General features: G+C 30.9%; 2 protein-coding genes and 2 pseudogenes across 3 annotated transcripts in view; 1 reads left to right on the top strand and 3 right to left on the bottom strand.

Moving 5' to 3' along the window:
* LOC125861919 (chalcone synthase J-like) overlaps positions 1 to 623 on the bottom strand; it is a 2609-nt pseudogene extending 1986 nt beyond the window's left edge.
* Positions 624 to 5439: 4816 nt separating this feature from the next.
* On the top strand, positions 5440 to 10376 carry LOC125862803 (chalcone synthase J-like; annotated as a pseudogene).
* An 844-nt stretch (positions 10377 to 11220) lies between these two features.
* The window catches only part of LOC125861921 (chalcone synthase J-like), a 17363-nt gene continuing 8026 nt past the window's right edge, over positions 11221 to 20557 (bottom strand). The window contains exon 3 of the mRNA XM_049541839.1: positions 11221 to 11412. The gene's annotated coding sequence lies outside the window, so the exon portion shown is untranslated. The remainder of the gene's footprint in view (positions 11413 to 20557) is intronic.
* On the bottom strand, positions 11309 to 16747 carry LOC125861920 (chalcone synthase J-like). Of its 2 annotated transcripts, none has more exons than XM_049541837.1 (2): positions 16533 to 16747; positions 11309 to 12407 (listed from the first exon to the last, which is right to left on the bottom strand). In XM_049541837.1, the coding sequence occupies exons 1-2, from the start codon at positions 16708 to 16710 to the stop codon at positions 11413 to 11415; spliced, it is 1173 nt and encodes a 390-aa protein (XP_049397794.1). In that variant the 5' UTR covers positions 16711 to 16747; the 3' UTR covers positions 11309 to 11412. The 2 variants fall into 2 exon arrangements, with proteins under 2 accessions (XP_049397794.1, XP_049397792.1); XM_049541835.1 differs by lacking the exon at positions 16533 to 16747 and adding an exon at positions 13510 to 13724.

The following is a 20557-nucleotide window of genomic DNA, read 5'->3' as shown; positions in this document are numbered from 1 at the left end:
ATATATATATATATATATATATATATATATATATATATATAGATATAGATATATAGATAGTGATCATAGAGCTAGAGACATGCATGCATATGTACATATATCGATCCGTTCGTACATTAACATTTTTTAGCAGCTCTTTAATTTAAATTCGCGTGACATATTTAAAACTATAAAATTAAAGGACATTTTAATATATATATATATGACATATTTTTAATTTAAGACTACAAAATCATTTTTTAAACGTCGTACTGAATTAACAAATAAATTGAAATGGAGAGTATATAACAAATAGTAAAATAGAATGTGTACCACAAATAAAAAGAAGAGTAATTAATTATCTTACACATGCGCTTAAACTTGTTCTTAAGTTCAATTTTATGATCACTGCCTGTGACACGAAAAAAATAATCAGGAAAGATACTTTGATCGTAACAATTGGAAGGATTGGCTGTTCCGATGGCCAACACGGTGGCGGGCCCCATGGCCCGTTGTGTCCGTCGGATCTCGTCAACGGTGACCATTTTCGCCGGAAAAAAAATAGTGATTTTATTTGCTAGGTTTTTTTTCCCCTTCTAATTCTTGTAGTATTTAGAGTGAATATATTTATTTTTTTGCTTTGCATATTGGTCTCTCTTTATATAGGCATTTTTGAATTATATAACATGATCTTTTATTAATTGTCCATTCAAATATGAGTCATTGATGACTCATTTTTATCCATACATTTTGAAGACATCAACAAACTGTTACATGACAGTGATATCCCATTAAGTGGATATTATCACTATCTAGTAATAGTAAAGAGGTTTATTTCAGAAAAATCCTCGACTTATTTTTGAAGAGTGTTGTCAATCTCCACATTTTATTCAAGGTGATGGATTATTTTCTCTCAATATAAAATAGATACACATGTTGCAAGAGTAGTAGTACCTCTAACGCCTATAACTACGTCGAACTCAATTATGTAAAAGTGATTCAAAATTCAATTAGAAAATAAGGATAAGCCTCTTTATTTCTAAACACAATGTAAATTGATCGATAAACTTAGCTTCAAATTTTTATTTTTTATCTTAATTTCTTACTCACACCAAAACTCCAACAATTATAACTAAGAATAGAATCAATCATCACATGAAGAGAACATTGGTAGATAAGTGTATAATTGTTCTTTTACATTTTTATCCAGCTCGATTGTACTTTTTTTAAAAAGAAAATATCTCGGTGTCTAGTATATCTGTATTGGAGGTCAATTAATTCAAATTTGCGATAGATAAGGCCCCATCCGGAGATAGTGCTCCCTATTGAGAATATTTTCATACTCGAACCCGAGACCTCTAATGAGCTCTATTTTTGTACGAAAGAACGGTTATTATTTAAATAGAATCATTCACAATAGGACAAAACTAGCTATTCAATGAAATTTTGATTAATTTTTCTGAAAATAATATCAAAAACTGAAAATATAAACAAATAAATTTAGTACAAAAAGTTCATCAATCAAATCCTAAGGCCAGCGAAGCAAAGACGATGGGGCGAGGAAAAACCTCCTTCACAACTTTTTATGAATTAGAAGTACTTCTATATATTCTCTCTGAGAAATATAAGGGAAGAATATTATTAAATTGTTGTTGTATCTAGGGCTGTGTATTGGTCGATTTGGTTCGGTTTTGAAGTTTATCGGTTTGACTTATTGGTTATCGATTTGTAGAGATGCTAAACCGTTATAGAACCATTAAAATATTGGCTTATCGGTTATTGGTTTATCGGTTTTTGATCGTTATCGGTTCGGTTATCTGTTTAACCATTAAGATTTGACACAAAAAAAATATTGAAAATCACTTAGAAACAAGGTGACAAACCAAATAAACCGTGCACATGAGTTCACAAGTTACATCTTGCCAAAAGCAAACACTTTTACATAATAGAATAATCAAGTGTTTGAGACAACCAAAAATAAAAGTAGGAAATCAAACTCTAAGTCAAGGACTTTATATACAAAATCGTATAAATATAATTATTTAATTTACTATCGGGTTATCGGGTTAACCCGTTAAGAAAAAACTTCAAACCGTTAAAAATTGATAACCCGATAACAAAAAAATCAAAACTGTTATCAAAACCGCTAAACCAATAACCAAATACTGATAAATCAATAACTTTTTTTTCGGTTCGGGTTGTCGGTTTCCATTCGGTTTTGAACAGCCCTAGTTGTGTCTACATTATTACATTGAGATCATTTTTATAGACACTAGAATACAATCCTTTACCAAGTGGGATACTATTTACTATTTCTATTCCTATTCCTATTCTAATAGGCTTGTATAAACATATTCTTATTATAATAGTATTGTATAAACCTATTCATATTCTAACACTCCCCCTCAAGCTAGTGCATACAATTCATGTACCTAGCTTGTTACAAATGTAATTAACACGAGGACCAATGAGGGGCATGGTGAGATATCTGCAAGTTGATCACTCAACTTCACAAAATTGACAATCAATCTCAACGTGCTCATTCTTCTCATGAAATACTGAATTTGATGCATAATGCCGATAAAACACAAAGTGATAAAATTGCAGTGTTTAACTTCCCAAACCAAATGCAAGACTGTTTCAGACCAAAGAATAACTTACACAATCGACATACAAGGCTACTAAACTCCCCCTGAGTAATAAAGTGCTCAAAATCTAGTATCAAGTATATGGATCATGTTGGAATCAATAGATAAGTCGATATTAAACAAGAAAGTCACCGAAAAATTGGTCGGAACATGCTCATACACCGGAGTATTAGATTTGATGGCTGAAAGTGGTCATAATCTAAGAAATAAAATTATATAGGTAGGGTCAGAATGATGGCACAACCTAACTAGAAAATAGAAATTATATAGAATAGTTTGAATTGATGGAACAACCCCATTGAAAAAGAGAAATGATATGGGTAGGGTCGAATGATGACACGATCCTACTGAAAAAGAAAATTATACTGGTAGGTTGGAATGATGGCACAATCCTACGCAAATCAAATTTTGAGGAGTCACCGGAAAGATGAATGGAACTATGCAAATCAAATATGAGGAATCACTAAAAAAGACACATGATGCGATGCAACTTAGATATGAGAAAATAGTTTGAAAAAAATCCACGATACTACACAAATTAAATATGAAAAGTAGTCCGGAGAGATGCACGGTGCTACGCAAATCAGATATGTAAAAACAGGTAGTCACCGGAAGGATGGCATGGTGCTTCACTAATTATATATGAAAAAGTAGTCACTGGAATGATGGCACGGTGCTACACAAATCAGCTATGAAAAAGTGATTCCGGTGTCACAGTGCTACACAAACCAGATATGAAAAAGTAGTCACCAAAAAGATCGCACGGTGCTACACAAATTAAATATGAAAAAGTAGTCACCGGAATAATGACACGGTACTACACAAATTAAATATGAAAAAGTAGTCACCGGAATGATGGCACGGTGCTACACAAATTAGATATAAGAAAGTAGTCACCAGAATGATGACACGGTGCTACACAAATTAGATATGAGAAAATAGTCACCAGAAAAATACACGGTGACCCAACTTCATAATCATTGGCCGGACGGGCAGCATAAATGGATAATAGCCGCCCGCTGGCAGTGGAAGCTCTTTGATTGTTTACCAAGATCGCAGAGGCTCTGATACCATGTGAGAAATATAAGGAAAGAATATTATTGAATTGTTGTTGTGTCTACATTATTACATTGAGATTCTATTTATAAACACTTAAATACAATTCTTTACCAAGTAGAATACTATTTACTATTTTTATTCCTATTTGTATTCTTATTCCTATTCTAATAGGCTTGTATAAACCTATTCCTATTTTAATAGGATTGTATAGCCTATTCCTAATTTCCTATTCTAACATAAACATACTAGTATTCCTTTCTACCAGCAAAGAATGAATTAAGTTTACACTAAGGAGACGTGATGCGATAATCACACAAATCTTAAAACTCAAGAGAGAAATTAAGCATTTATCTCATATAAAAACTTTTTTTTAACTCATCAATAAATTAGTCATAGCTAAAAATATTGAATGATGTAACGACGAAAAATACGGAGATCGAACAGAGGAGGGACCATACATATATATTGGGGTAAAAAAAAATCTAAATGTAGATTCACTTGTCTAGCAGAAAATATATATGTTAGCACACACTTTGATAGCACATTTTCAATGGTTTCAAATATATTATTTAAGAGATATTTTTTCTTCCAATGACAAAGAAACTTACAGGTGGAGCCTTTTCGGGGACTAGCTCTCTTGTATTATTACTCAAGTGGACAAGTAATCCTACTTTATGCAAACACATTTGGACTACCTACAAAAGTAAAATTATCTAAATTTCAAGGTGAATGCAATCACAAAATCTTCGAATTTTTTCAAATAAAAGTAATATAGATTTACAAACTATATAAGAAAATATTATATGTCATGATAATTTATAATTCAAACATTTAAAATATATGTGAAAAAATCACATCAAAGAAAAACTCTTTTTGATTATCTTCTTTTTTTTCTCAGACTGTTACAATTTTGAATAAAATTTAATCAAAATCAAGGAAGGATTTGGGTGACACAAGTGAAGGTTTTGAGTATGGCCTGCTTCCATAGTGTCACTGTTTAGTTACCTTGAGACTAATACTATTTGGGTTGGTTGAAGTTTGAATTGTTTATTCACTTTAATTTTCTTACTATTTCTTATAACACATAACTAAGTTAACTTACCTCTTAAAAGTCACACTTTTTTGTGTTTTAAATTATTTATCGTGATTTCTTTAGAATTACTATCACAACTTTTTTTTGTTATTTTAAAATTTTAAGATAATTATATTAAATTATTATTTTTTTCGATTTTATCTGTAATGGTAAAATATTTTGGCCTAAATAGATACACTTCGAAGGACGACTGCCTCAATAATTGATATAGGTCCATGTCTTCTTTTCTTCTTCTTTTTTTTTTTTAAAGATTTTGCACATTTTAGTGTTCAAATGGAGTATATTTTTCTAGTTTTCTCTTAAATTATTAGAAAACAATAACTTGAAGGGAAAATGAGGAAGAAAAGAAAAGGCAAAATAGTACGTTACTTTATTTTCTTGATTTAATCCTTCGATATGTTAAATTTATTGATTTAACTAATATAAATCTGTATCATTTCCATTAATGAATCCACATAGAAACCTACAGATTAATGAGAGCTTAATATTCTATATGTTAAGTCATGACTATAATTATTTTTTTTGGTAACAAATGTAAATACTAATCATTAACAACCAAATCAATACACCTAAAGAGCATCTAACTCTACAGCTACCTTCGAGGAAGGGCTATTTGAGTTTAACATTCAACATATCTCTCATGACATATAATATTTTCACTTAACAGAGGAAATCTTGAAAAAAAAATCCTAATTTATGTAAATATAAAACACCTTCTTTTAATGTTAGAAAAGAAATTGTGATTGTTGAGGTGCCAAAACTTGGGAAGGAAGCAGCTGATTTGGTCTTTTGCACCACTAGTGGCGTGGATGTGCCTGGGGCGGATTACCAACTCACTAAGCTTCTTGGACTTGACCTATCAGTCAAGCGATTTATGATGTACCAACAAGGTTGTTCTACTGGGGGAACTATTCTCCGATTAGCTAAGGACTTAGCTGAGAATAACAAGGGTGCTCGAGTTCTTGTTGTTTGTTCAGAAATTAATTTGCTATGCTACCAAGTACCAAGTGAAACAGAGATTGACATTTTGATTGGGCAAGCCCTGTTCAGTGATGGGGCATCAGCTGTCATTGTTGGTTCAGATCCAATCAAGATGGTGGAGAGGCCTTTGTTTGAGCTAGTATTTGCAACACAAAATCTTCTTCCAGATAGTGGACATGCAATTATTGGTAACCTTAATGAGGTTGGGCTNAGACTTGTATTGACTTTTAGAAGCTCTTGTACTTATGACACTAAATCTTGGGATGGTATTTCAGTTTTCCGCAATTTACTTAAAAGACTTAGTATGTACTCCCTCCGTCCCTTTTTATATGTCATCCTTTTCTATAAATAGTTGGACCACAGTACTCGTCGTTTTATAAAATTTATGCATAAATTACAATATTTTGCCTATTATACCCTTAATAGAGTAGTTAATTAATCTTGAAAATGTAAATACTTTGACCAACCTAGAAAATCTACAAGTAATTAAATAAGGGTAGAAGAGTAAATTAAAGTTACATCATTTCTTAATGCAAATGCGAAGTAAAAAGGTGACATATAAAAAGGGACGGAGGGAGTAAGATATTTTGCTTGCTACTTACTTTTCCATATTTTAAGTGGAATTGGTTAACTTATTGGGTTGGCTTACCTATCGGTTGGGAACATAGGTGCCATCACGACTAGTGATTTTGGGTCGTGACATGTCTAAACTTGAGCGACTTGTGAAACTGTTTTCTATCAATTAGTGTTTAATTTCTATGTTTCGATTTATATGATTCATTTTTTTTTAGTCGGTTAAAAAAATGACACATTTCTATATTAAGTAACAATTTAACTTTATAATGTTCATTTTATCCTTTATGAAATGAATTATAGTCACCTAAATATCTATCACTTATTTTAAATCACTAGTTTTAAAAATCTTTCTTTCTTTCTTAAATTTTATGCCAAGTCAGATTAACTCATATGAAATAACAGAAGGAGTAACTCGTTTGCTTGTTTTGATGAGTACATTTTAATTCATGGAGACGGAGGGAGATACCCAAACCCAAAAAAAAGTTAGGATATAATGGCCCAAAATTAGTTTGGGAAAATCACTTACGTGTACACTTTTTTAAAAATATTTATGATATTTGTCAACATTATTCTTTTAATCATATATAACAATTTGGCTGAATGGCAATATTGCTAAAAGTTGCGAATGACAACACTTTTTGCTAAGTTTAAAGGGAAAAAATTGTTTTACGTAAGTATTGCTAAAAGTTGACAAAAATGGTAATAAATTAAAGGGAAACTTTCACATATATCCACTCAAAAATAGTTTAATTACTCTCCATAGCTATAGTTTAATAATTACAATTCATAGCTACATATGTATATGGAGGAGAGAGGCGAGCGAGACTGTGAGAGAGAGGAGAGAGGCGAGAGAGAGGGAGCAAAGAATGGGAGAAAGGTGAATTATATATATATATAGGTTAGATAATTGTATATTATACATATGCATTTGTATATATGGCGCACACATCAGTATAGCAAACACAATCCAACAGATGTCGACGTACACATCGCTGTTGATTATCTTGCATTAATTGATACATGATTATGGGGCCATGAAATGCTTTATTTTTTTTTATTTAAATATTTCAGCAAATCTTATATAAAGATTTCCTCTTTACACATTCAAAAAAGGAAAAAAAATATCAGCCAAATGTCTACAAAAGAAAAATATAAAAGAATTACACAATATGACGTGCAGGGTTCAAGTTATTCTTCCTACAGTCAGAGGCGTATCTAGAGGGGTTCCGTGGGTTCACGTGAACCCATGCTCTCCTCTCTAGATTATATATCATAGCGTTATATTTATAAAAAAAATTAATATAGAAGTGTGAATCCACACTAAAAGTAACATATAATAATACGATGAACAATGGGTGCACCGCTTTAAGCAAATATAAAAATTTAAATCTAATTATATCTATCTTATTTTTGTTACTATCTTATTTTTGTTACTAACACCCCTCCAAGTGGTTATCGGTAGCACTTTTGACATTTTAATCAATTTTTCTTTTATTTTTTTGCTTTAATCTTTCAAAATTTCAAATGTCTAACATTGAAAATTCCTAAAAAAAATTAGCACGGTATAATTTTTATATAATTAAATCAAATGTGTATATTAAAATTTAAAACTAGTAGTATTATATAGGGAAAATGCATAAGTACCCCCCCAGCCTATGCCCAAAATCCCTGAGACACACCTAACCTTTACTAAGGTCCNCCCCCCCCCCCCCCCCCCCGAACTTATTTTTTAATTAATTTTTTACCACTTTCGGCTTACGTAGAAATATAAACCAAATAGGTTGAAAACTTTGTTCAACACGCGCCAGGCCCCATTTTTTCAACTTTCTAAAAAGTAGCTTTTACACTTTCCAAAATTTCAAAAAGCTATCCTATTATTTATAATCTACTTTGTTAATATATTTTTAGTTAGTTTATAGATTTTAATGTTTATATATTTTATTTCAAATTTGGGCATGTAAAATTTTGTAAATATTATATATATAATTTTATTTTATTTATAGATAAAAAAATTTATTTATAATCTACTTTGTTAATATATTTTTAGTTAGTTTATAGTTTTCAATGTTTATATATTTTATTTCAAATTTGGGCTTGTAAAATTTTGTAAATATTATATATATAATTTTATTTTATTTATAGATAAAAAAATATTACTTATAATCTACTTTGTGAATATATTTTTAGTTAGTTTATAGCTTTCAATGTTTATATATTTTATTTCAAATTTGGGCTTGTAAAATTTTGTAAATATTATATATATAATTTTATTTTATTTATAGATAAAAAATATTATAACTTTGTTAATATATTTTTAGTTAGTTTATATATTTTATTTCAAATTTGGGTTTGTAAAATTTTGTAAATATTATATATATAATTTTATTTTATTTATAGATAGTTACACTTTTCCAACTTTATCATAATTGTAGGATACTTATAAGACTAGAAGGTACTCTCTAATAGGGCATATAATTATTTTGTTTGTTCAAACATGTTTTTATTTGTATGCAACCTCAATTTTTATATCAATTATGTAGAAACTTTAATAGTGAATAATTTCGATCATTATTATTAATAGAACATAAGAAGAATTATTACTCAAAATCTTTACGTTAATAAAAATATAAATTGTTGTAACTATTATTTATAGATGATTAAAAAAATAAAATTGGGAAGAAAATAGTAAGTAAAAATTACACGTTATATTAAATTATCTTTACATTAATAAAAAAAGAAATTGTTGTTAGTATTATTTGTAATATAATCAAAACAAAAATAACAATGGGAAGAAAATAATAAGTAAAGATTACACGTTGTATTAAAATAATAAGTATTTAAAATTATGATAAATTTTATAATAGTCATAACAGGAATTTACGCAATATTTACTATATTAGAATACTAGAAAAATTGATAAGTTCCTCGACATCTAATCATTGATTAAAATTTAAATTATTATTTTCTTCTGCGAAAGTTTAAGAGATTAAATTAATGTTTTAAAAAATAATATAACAAACTGATTAATTAATTATTATCAATGATTAATAAGAAAATGTATATAGCAAGTACATGTATTATTATTACATTATTTATATCCACTCTATATTAAATCATTTTTCTATTATAGTTTGACGCAAATTTCAGAATGTAAAGAATGTTTTGGATTCGAAAAATAAATATTCAAAATATACTAACATGTCATTTAATCTTATGATATTTTACATTTCATGTGAAAAAAAATTAAATATTTAATATGAAAAATATTAGTTTATTAATACAACATAAAAGAAATAAAGGACAATATATAAAAATATTTGAAGTATTTGATATTTTATTAAATTAAAATAATTTTAAATTAATATATAGCCGCGCAACGCGCGGGTACGTATACTAGTGAAGAACAATAATAAAGAAGAAGAAAATTGAGTTAATATTTATTTTTTCCAAGTTTATTTTAACACATGACAAATTTTTATTGGTCAGTGCCGTCTAAAAGCTGCACCCACGCGCTTAACATAGGTGAAATCACGGACTCAGCCACGTAGGTCGAAAAGTGGTAAACAATTAACTAAAAAATAAGTTCAGGGGGGTAATAGGACCTTAGTAAAGGTTAGGTGTGTCTCAGGGATTTTGGGCATAGGCTGGGGGGGTACTTATGCATTTTCCCTATTATATATGTTGGACCTATAATTTTTAAAGTTTAAAGGTTTAGTGTTAAGAACATAAAGGTTAAACCGATCAAATTTATATCTTAAATGCATCTTTTCGTAATAATGCAACCATCCTTACGAAATCCTGAATACGCCTCTGTACGAAATGTATTTCTGTTAGTGTAATATACCACAAATATAAATAAATTACAGTTGAAAATAAAATGAATAAAAATATATTTAGGCTGAGGTGTGGATATCTCGATCTCTTTAGGAGATTCAAGCCAACTGCGGCGTAATCTATACCGATCCAGCAGTATCACTCTTGACTTGTCCCCTCCAGGATACAATAGCCCAACCAGTGGCGGACTCAGGATTTTCGTTTAGGGGGTTCGAAAAATAAAAGTATAAACGTGTATATAAGCCAACAAAACAAAAATTTCAAGGAAGTAGTAGTATATAGTTTAAGTGGCAGAACCTTTGATCTTTTTTTTTTGGGTTTAAAATCACACTTTTAGCATGTTTTATAAAATAAAAAAAACTAAAATACGTGAAAAACGGAACTGAAACTAAAAAAAAAAAAACGCTAACGCAAGGATTCAAACCCTCGACGTGAAACTTAATTTCCAAGGAACCTGCCACTGGTCTATCTGTTTCTCCTTGTCATTGAGGGGGTTCAAAATATATATATATATATATATCCACATAAATACAGAAGATTACCTTATATATACAATGTAATATTTTGCCGAGGGGGTTCGGGTTAACCCCCTGGAACCCACGTGGGTCCGCCCCTGAGCTCAACAACGTCGTATAACTCCGAATTAGTTGAAGAGTTCAAAGCTCCACAAAAAGAACACCTTCTTCAACATATAATTACTCTATTTTAAATAGTGAATATAGTCGAAGACTTAGAATATTTTCTTTGTCTCAACTTTCTCTTTCACTACACTAACTCAATATACACACAATATAATAGTACTTATCATTTTTTTCCTTTATATTTTCTTGTACATCTCTTGTTGTCTCTTCTTATATACAACACAAAGGAAGACCAACTATTTATAGGTGATGATTTCTGTATGGATAATGGGTAGTAAATTGAGAAAATTTTGAATGACCCAAAGGAATTACATAAGTTACAAGGCATAAAGATAGAATAATAGGTGAAATGAAGAGTTGGTGGTTACTAACAACTAATGACCACTTTCTTACACAATTGATAAGAGTAAAGAGACACTGGACATTACATGATACATAATATAACACATGATATATTTTTATTACTATTAAAACATCACATTAACATATTTCATTATTAATTGCGAATAATATAGTAGTAGTTCATTACCAACAAATACAAAGACAACAATGATAGAGTACATTTCTCTAATCCTCCATTTATTTTAAACATTTTTGCAACCTAAATAGAAACACTACGGAGGACAAGTGCCTCAATAGTTAGGCCAGGCCCAAACCCAAAAAACACACCCCATTCAAGGCCTTCACCTGTAGTACCCAATCCTGCCTTGATAGAGGTTTTCCTCATCTCATCCAAAACAAACAAAACACAAGCACTAGCCATGTTCCCATAATCACTCAATACATTTCGTGAAGCCTTGAGTTTTTCAGGCTTTAGGCCCAACTTTAATTCAATTTGATCCAAAATGGCACGTCCACCTGGATGAGATACCCAAAAGATGGAATTCCAGTCAGAAATGTCAAGAGGTTGGAATACTTCCACAAGGATCCTCTCAATATTTTTTGAGATTAGCATCGGAGTATCCTTATGTAACTGGACTTTCAGCCAAGCCTCAGTTAGGTAACCAATAATTGCATGTTCGCTATTTGGGAGAAGAGTTTGAGCTGCGAATACAAGCTCAAACAAAGGTTTTTCCACATTCATGATTGGATCTGAACCAATAATAACAGCTGATGCCCCATCACTAAAGAGGGATTGCCCAACCAAAACTTCAACCTCAGTTTCATTTGGATTACGGAAGCAAACCAAATTGGCTAATTCTGAGCATACAACAAGAACTCGGGCAACTTTATTATTCTCAGCTAAGTCCTTAGCTAATCGAAGAGCAGTGCCACCACCAAAACAACCTTGTTGGTACATCATGAATCGTTTCACTGATGGTTCAAGTCCAAGAAGCTTAGTGAGTTGATAGTCGGCCCCAGGAATATCCACACCACTAGTGGTGCAAAATACCAAATGTGTAATTTTGGACTTAGACTGACCCCATTCATTGATGGCCTTTTCAGCTGCCTCCTTCCCAAGTTTTGGCACCTCAACAATCATGATTTCTTGCCTAATATTCAACGATGGAGCGTTGTATTCACAAATATTAGGATTTTTTTTCAAGATTTCTTCTGTTAAATAAAAATATCTCTTTTTAATCTTTGATCCGTCACCTACAACAATGTAATCAAAAATTGTAAACCATCATTAATATAAGTTAACTAAATCATAATTAGAGAATTTACTAAACACCACGTTAAAATACTATATTAATTTACATTGTAAATTATTTATTTTTGGGAAAATTGTATAAAATGGCGAACTATTAATTCAAATTAAATGTTACAACCACAGTTTGATTTAATTGTAACCCGTAGCAAACTGTTGTCATTCGCCTCTCTCCTTGAAATTCTCACTCGCCAATCTTGTTTCTCGCTCGCCTCTCTCACTTTTATACAAACACAAATGTATAAAATGTGTTTGTGTTTGTATAAAGTGAGAGAAAATTGTATATATACATATCTTTTCGTTCGCCTCTCTCCCTCAGAGAATCTCGCTCGCCACTCTCCCAGATCTCGTTCGCCACTCTCACTCGCCTCTCTCACTTTATACAAACAAAAATGTATACAATTGATTCTTTTGTATACGTATACCAATCTTCCTTTGCCCAGTTTTCTTTCGTCTTTCTCTCTTCCCCGCTTTATACAAACACAGATTATACAATTGATTCTTTTGTATACGTATACCGAAACAGATTATACAATTGATTTTTTTGTATATGTATACCGAAATATACATATTAATAGTCTTAGCAAACATAAAATTTATTATGAAGCGCAATTATACAAACTATAGCTATAACATACAAATATGATTTTTATATTTGTTAAACCTAAAATTTACTCTTTATTTTTCCGTCAAAGTGGCAAAAAAATAAATATAAACAAAACTAGTCAATTATTTCAAATCCCCTTATATATTTTTAACTTTTTTGTGAGACTTTACTATATATATATATATATATATATATATATAGATTATAGATAGTGATCATAGAGTTAGAGACATGCATGCATATGTACATATATCGATCCGTTCGTACATTAACATGTTTTAGCAGCTCTTTAATTTAAATTCACGTTACATATTTAAAACTACAAAATTAAAGGACATTTTAATATATATATATATATATATATATATATATATATATATAACAAATAGTAAAATGGAATGTGTACCACATATAAAAAGAAGAGTAATTAATTAACTTACACATTCGCTTAAACTTGTTCATAAGTTCAATTTTATGTTCACTGCCTGTGACACGGAAAAAATAATCAGGATAGATACTTTGATCATAACAATTAGAAGGATTGGCTGTTCCGATGGCCAACACGGTGGCGGGCCCCATGGCCCGTTGTGTCCGTCGGATCTCGTCAACTGTGACCATTTTCGCCGGAAAAAAAATAGTGATTTTATTTGCTAGGGTTTTTTTCCGATTCAAATTCTTGTAGTATTTAGAATGAATATATTTATTTTTTACTTTGCATATTTGTCTCTCTTTATATAGGCATTTTGGAATTATATAACATGGCCTTCATTAATTGTCCTTTCAAATATGAATCATTGAAATTATATAACATGGCCTTTTATTAGTTGTCCTTTCAAATATGAATCATTGTTGGCTCATTTATATCCATACATTTTGAAGACATCAACAAACAACAACATAACAGTGAAATCCCACTAAGTAAATATTATCTCTATCTCATAATAGTAAAGAGGTTTGTTTCAGATGAATCCTTGACTTATTTTTGAAGAGTGTTGTCAATCTTCTCATTTTATCCAAGGTGATGGATTACTTTCTCTCAATATAAAATAGATACACATGTTGCAAGAGAAGCAGTACCTCTAACGCCTATAACTACATCGAATTCAAAGTCAGCCTCAAATCATACTTGATTTTTGTTAGTAAGAAAAATATGTAAAAGTGATTCAAAATTCAATTTGAAAATAAGGATAAACCTCTTTATTTCTAAATACAATGTAAATTGATCGATAAACTTAGCTTCAAATTTTTATTTTTTATCTTAATTTCTTACTCACACCAAAACTCCAACAATTATAACTTAGAATAGAATCAATCATCACATGAAGAGAACATTGGTAGGTAAGTGTATAATTGTTCTTTTACATTTTTATCCAGCTCCATTGTACTCTTTTTAAAAGAAAATCTCTCGGTATCTAGTATCTGCATTGGAGTTCAATTAATTTAAATTTGCGCCAGATAATCCCCATCCGGAGATAGTGCTCCCTATCGAGAATTTTTCATACTCAAAACTCAAACCCGAGACCTCTAATGAGCTCTATTTTGTACGAAAAGAATAGTTATTATTTGAATAGAACCAATAACAATATATAGGGCAAAGCTAGCTATACAATTGTCCTTTTATAGTTTTGTCCAGCAACAACTCCCGATTAGGGAAAATTATATGAAATAGCAAACTATTAATTCAAATTAAATGTTATAACCATAGTTTCTTTTATTTGTAATTTGCAACAAACGTTTTATGTTTTTTGCCATCCCATTTGTATACCGAAATATACAAATAGACCGAATATACAAATGTAGGACCCATTTGTATACCGAAATATATAAATGTAGGACCCATTTGTATATCGAAATATACAAATAGACCCAAATACATATTTTTTATATATATGTATACAAAAATATACATATTAATAGCCATAACAAAAATTAAGTTTGCTATGAAGCGCAATTATACAAACTATAGTTCTATCATACAAATATAATTTTTATGTTTGCTCTAAATTAGGGAAAATTGTATGTATATCCCAACAATTTAATCATTGATATATTATTTGCACACACATCAGTATAGCAAACACAATCCAACAGATGTCGACGTACACATCGCTGTTTATTATCTTGCATTAATTGATACACGATTATGGGGCCATGAAATGCTTTATTTCTTTTATTTAAATATTTCAGCAAATCTTATATAAAGATTTCTTCTTTACACATTCAAAAAAGGAAAAAAAAATATCAGCCAAATACAATGTAAATTGATCGATAAACTTAGCTTCAAATTTTTATTTTTTATCTTAATTTCTTACTCACACCAAAACTCCAACAATTATAACTAAGAATAGAATCAATCATCACATGAAGAGAACATTGGTAGATAAGTGTATAATTGTTCTTTTACATTTTTATCCAGCTCGATTGTACTTTTTTTTAAAAGAAAATATCTCGGTGTCTAGTATATCTGTATTGGAGGTCAATTAATTCAAATTTGCGATAGATAAGGCCCCATCCGGAGATAGTGCTCCCTATTGAGAATATTTTCATACTCGAACCGGAGATAACCACAGTTTGATTTAATTGTAACCCGTAGCAAACTGTTGTCATTAGCCTCTCTCCCTGAAATTCTTGCTCACCAATCTTGTTTCTCGCTGGCTCCCTCGTCTCTCTCACTTTTATACAAACACAAATGTATAAAATGTGTTTGTGTTTGTATAAAGTGAGAGAAAATTGTATATATACATATCTTTTCGTTCGCCTCTCTCCCTAGAGAATCTCGCTCGCCACTCTCCCAGATCTCGTTCGCCACTCTCACTCGCCTCTCTCACTTTATACAAACACAAATGTATACAATTGATTCTTTTGTATACGTATACCGATCTTCCTCTGCCCAGTTTTCTTTCTTCTTTCTCTCTTCCCCACTTTATACAAACACATATTATACAATTGATTTTTTTTGTATATGTATACCGAAATATACATATTAATAGTCTTAGAAAACATAAAATTTATTATGAAGCACAATTATACAAACTATAGCTATAACATACAAATATGATTTTTATATTTGCTAAACCTAAAACTTACTCTTTATTTTTCCGTCAAAGTGGCAAAAAAATAAATATATACAAAACTAGTCAATTATTTCAAATCCCCTTATACATTTTTAACTTTTTTGTGAGACTTTACTAAATATATATATATATATATATATATATATATAGATTATAGATAGTGATCATAGAGCTAGAGACATGCATGCATATGTACATATATCGATCCGTTCGTACATTAACATTTTTTAGCAGCTCTTTAATTTAAATTCACGTTACATATTTAAAACTACAAAATTAAAGGACATTTTAATATATATATATATATATATATATATATATATATATATAACAAATAGTAAAATGGAATGTGTACCACATATAAAAAGAAGAGTAATTAATTAACTTACACATTCGCTTAAACTTGTTCATAAGTTCAATTTTATGTTCACTGCCTGTGACACGGAAAAAATAATCAGGATAGATACTTTGATCATAACAATTAGAAGGATTGGCTGTTCCGATGGCCAACACGGTGGCGGGCCCCATGGCCCGTTGTGTCCGTCGGATCTCGTCAACTGTGACCATTTTCGCCGGAAAAAAAATAGTGATTTTATTTGCTAGGGTTTTTTTCCGATTCAAATTCTTGTAGTATTTAGAATGAATATATTTATTTTTTACTTTGCATATTTGTCTCTCTTTATATAGGCATTTTGGAATTATATAACATGGCCTTCATTAATTGTCCTTTCAAATATGAATCATTGAAATTATATAACATGGCCTTTTATTAGTTGTCCTTTCAAATATGAATCATTGTTGGCTCATTTATATCCATACATTTTGAAGACATCAACAAACAACAACATAACAGTGAAATCCCACTAAGTGAATATTATCTCTATCTCATAATAGTAAAGAGGTTTGTTTCAGATGAATCCTCGACTTATTTTTGAAGAGTGTTGTCAATCTTCTCATTTTATCCAAGGTGATGGATTACTTTCTCTCAATATAAAATAGATACACATGTTGCAAGAGTAGCAGTACCTCTAACGCCTATAACTACATCGAATTCAAAGTCAGCCTCAAATCATACTTGATTTTTGTTAGTAAGAAAAATATGTAAAAGTGATTCAAAATTCAATTTGAAAATAAGGATAAACCTCTTTATTTCTAAATACAATGTAAATTGATCGATAAACTTAGCTTCAAATTTTTATTTTTTATCTTAATTTCTTACTCGCACCAAATCTCCAACAATTATAACTTAGAATAGAATCAATCATCACATGAAGAGAACATTGGTAGGTAAGTGTATAATTGTTCTTTTACATTTTTGTCCAGCTCTATTGTACTCTTTTTAAAAGAAAATCTCTCGGTATCTAGTATCTGCATTGGAGTTCAATTAATTTAAATTTGCGCTAGATACAAATAGACCGAATATACAAATGTAGGACCCATTTGTATACCGAAATATATAAATGTAGGACCCATTTGTATATCGAAATTGTAACACCCCAGAAAAATGTTCGAATTAAGACTTGAACCATCCTTCGTTGTGAGTAGGATTTTTCCGAGGAATTAAAATTTCTTAAGTGTTAAGTTCACTAGATGTAGCACCTTGAGTTCGAAAAAGAACTAAATTGGAAATAGCAAAATCTGAAATTTTGCAAGTTATGTTTAAGTATGAGTTTTGGGTCGACTTCAAACAACCATAAATCCTAGCTCAGGATGAGTTAGGTGTACTACAAGATACCGTAGCGAAGATCTTTGAATTATCTTTCCAACGCCGCTGAGTTTGCTAAGTTTCGAGGTCGGATGAGCGAGATATGTCCTTTTGAATATAGACTGACCAGTTAAGGAAGGTTAGCCGAAAATAGAAAGGGGTATTTTGGTCTTTTCCTTACCCAATCAGATTTAATTCGTTTTTAGTAATATTTTAGGGGTCTAATCTGATTAGGTTCAGTTTTATAATTCTAAAACACAGCTAGGGTTTTAGTTGAGAGTTCAAGAAGAAGAGAAAAGAGAAAGGATGAAAGCGTTCGTTGAGATTCTTGCATCTTGTTGCAGATTTTCGCCATGGGTTTAATCCCTAAGAGGTATGTAAGCTTCCATAGTGTTGGGTTCTTTCACCCACACACCAATCATGATTTATTCAGCGTAATTTCGTTCTTGAAATTTATGGATTTAAGTTCTTGATGAGTTCTTGATAAGTGTTCTTGAAGTTTATTAAGTTTTGAAGTACGATTCTGCTTAGGTCAACTTTAAACGACCATATCTCTTAGAATATTAAGAGTTACGTGAGCCATAACCTATCCAATTAAAGGTAATTGAATCTACTTTCCAACCCCACCAATTTCACGTCAATCCAATATCTGAGTAAAAAGTTATGACTATTTTAGTAACTTATACAGCGCTGTTACGAATTAGCCGACGGGAAAATATTGAAAATAATCGGTTTTTGTCTTTTTACCTCCAAGAAAACCATCAACGAATTTGTTGACTAATAAAAAGCTCAAAACAATCAGATTTTCATCTTCACTCATGAAAATCATAATTTTTGGCTATAGAGATTTTAAGAAACTAACTCGAGAATCTCAAGAAAGGTCTTGATTGTTTACCTTCAAGCTAGGGTTTCAAGGCTTCTAATCAAGTTCTTTTTTCAAGATTCTTAAAGATTTTTCAAGATTCTTCAAGAATCTTGTTCTTCTAGGTATGTAAGGCTATCATAGTGTTGGACTAGTTCGTCCTCACACCCTACATCTACTTTCAGATCAGTAAAAGAGTAATCTAGGAAACTTTCCCTAGATTTGAGTATTCTTGAGATAAGTTGATTTTGAGTTCTTGAATTCACGTTTCTTTTAAAAGTTATATTCCTAATTATCGAATAGCTATATTGTTATTGAGATCCTTCATATCATGAATCATAACTCTTGAATTCATAATTCAAATTCAAGAGAGAGTTAAGAGTAGAGTTCAAGGAAGCCTTTGAGTTCAATTGTGAATCCTTTGAGATCAACTATCGATTTGAACTAAGTTTTGAGGAAGTAAGTCAGAGAATGAGAAGAGTCACATACATGAGTTTCATAATGTTATGTAGACCTACGAGTCAAGTCGTTCATGCCCATAAATTCCGCATGAACTCCAGAAGTTGAGTATCTTTGAGAGGAGTAGTATCTTCAAGTTCTAAGTCTTGAGTATTGAGTTCCTAATACCCTTTGAGATTATATTTCTAAGCATGGGACTATTACATGTTACCCATAAAGTCTTTGAGTTGAATTGTTCATGCCCATAATTCCGCATGAATCCTATAAGTCGAGCAGTCTTGAGAAGAGAAGTATCTTTGAGTCCTTGAGTTGAGTCGTTCATGGTCATAATTCCGCATGAACCCTCTGAGTTGAGCATTCTTGAAATGAGTAGTATTATTGAAGTTCTTGAGTTCTAAGTATTTGAGTTCTATCTGTGGTTATTGAAAACCTTGCATTGAGTCGTTCATGTCCATCATTCGACACGAACTACATTTTAAGAAGTCTTTTACAAACGTTTTAACTTTGTTTTAATACTTAAGTTTTGAGTTCAGTAAAGAGTAAATAGTAAAGTTTGAAGTCCTTTTCTTCAAAAGTATATGGGGACTAAGTATTCCCAAAGAGTTTATAAATGTTTTCACATTTAAATAAAAACGGAAACTGAGATTTCCAAAGGGCCTTCGGGCTAGTTTTCAGAAAAGAGTAATAGCTTTCTAAATGAAGCAAGTACGGAAATTGAGATTTCCAAGATAGCCTTTGAGCAATTATCTCAAATCAGCAGAAAGAAGTATGTTTTTAAAACATAAGAGCAAGTATATTTTTGGGAGTAGTATTGAGCACCGATATGGGGGAGAGTTCACACAACTCACAGCCCCCAAAACCATGTAGCCATCATGGGTAGAAAAGGGTCATACTTTTTAGATGAACCCTTTTCACATAGACTAGTGGATCCATTAGTAGTTCAGGTCCTATACCTTTGGCTGGGTATAGGATGCGCTGGCAGCGTGAGGTAGATCGCTGTATCATCACTATAGCTCTTATGTGATGTAATGACCCGAAAGGTCATTTTGGTAATTTTTCATGGAAATGACTATTTTGCCCTTTCGGTAGTTGCCCCGAGTCCCATGTTTTGTGGTTGTAAAGTTAGTTTGAGGAAAAGTTGGTAAAAAGTTGAGTTTTTGAGAAGTTGAGTTTTTATGAGTTAAAGTTGGTTAAAAAGTGCTTTTTCGAGTTATTTGGAGTTTCGGGACTCGGATCTGATTTCCGTCGATTTCGGCAGTTTTATAATGTCGAAACGGGTCTGTGTGAAGTTACGGAGTTGAATTTGGAGTTGAAACGAAGAATTGAGGTCCTAAGTTGCTAAAGTTGTGAAATTGTGATAAAGAGTTGACTTTGGTCAACATATGAGG

This window comes from Solanum stenotomum, chromosome 4, assembly GCF_019186545.1.
Source record: "Solanum stenotomum isolate F172 chromosome 4, ASM1918654v1, whole genome shotgun sequence".
Lineage (NCBI taxonomy): Eukaryota > Viridiplantae > Streptophyta > Magnoliopsida > Solanales > Solanaceae > Solanum > Solanum stenotomum.
Note: the sequence above shows the minus strand (reverse complement) of the source record. Positions and strands in the feature narration are given on the sequence as shown.

Coding starts and splice junctions, on each gene's coding strand:
- LOC125861920 (XM_049541837.1), bottom strand. CDS start 16,710: ATGGTCACAGTTGACGAGATCCGACGGACACAACGGGCCATGGGGCCC. Junction 12,408..16,532: donor GAACAAGTTTAAGCGAATGT/GTAAGTTAATTA, acceptor ACATTGTTGTAG/GTGACGGATCAAAGATTAAA.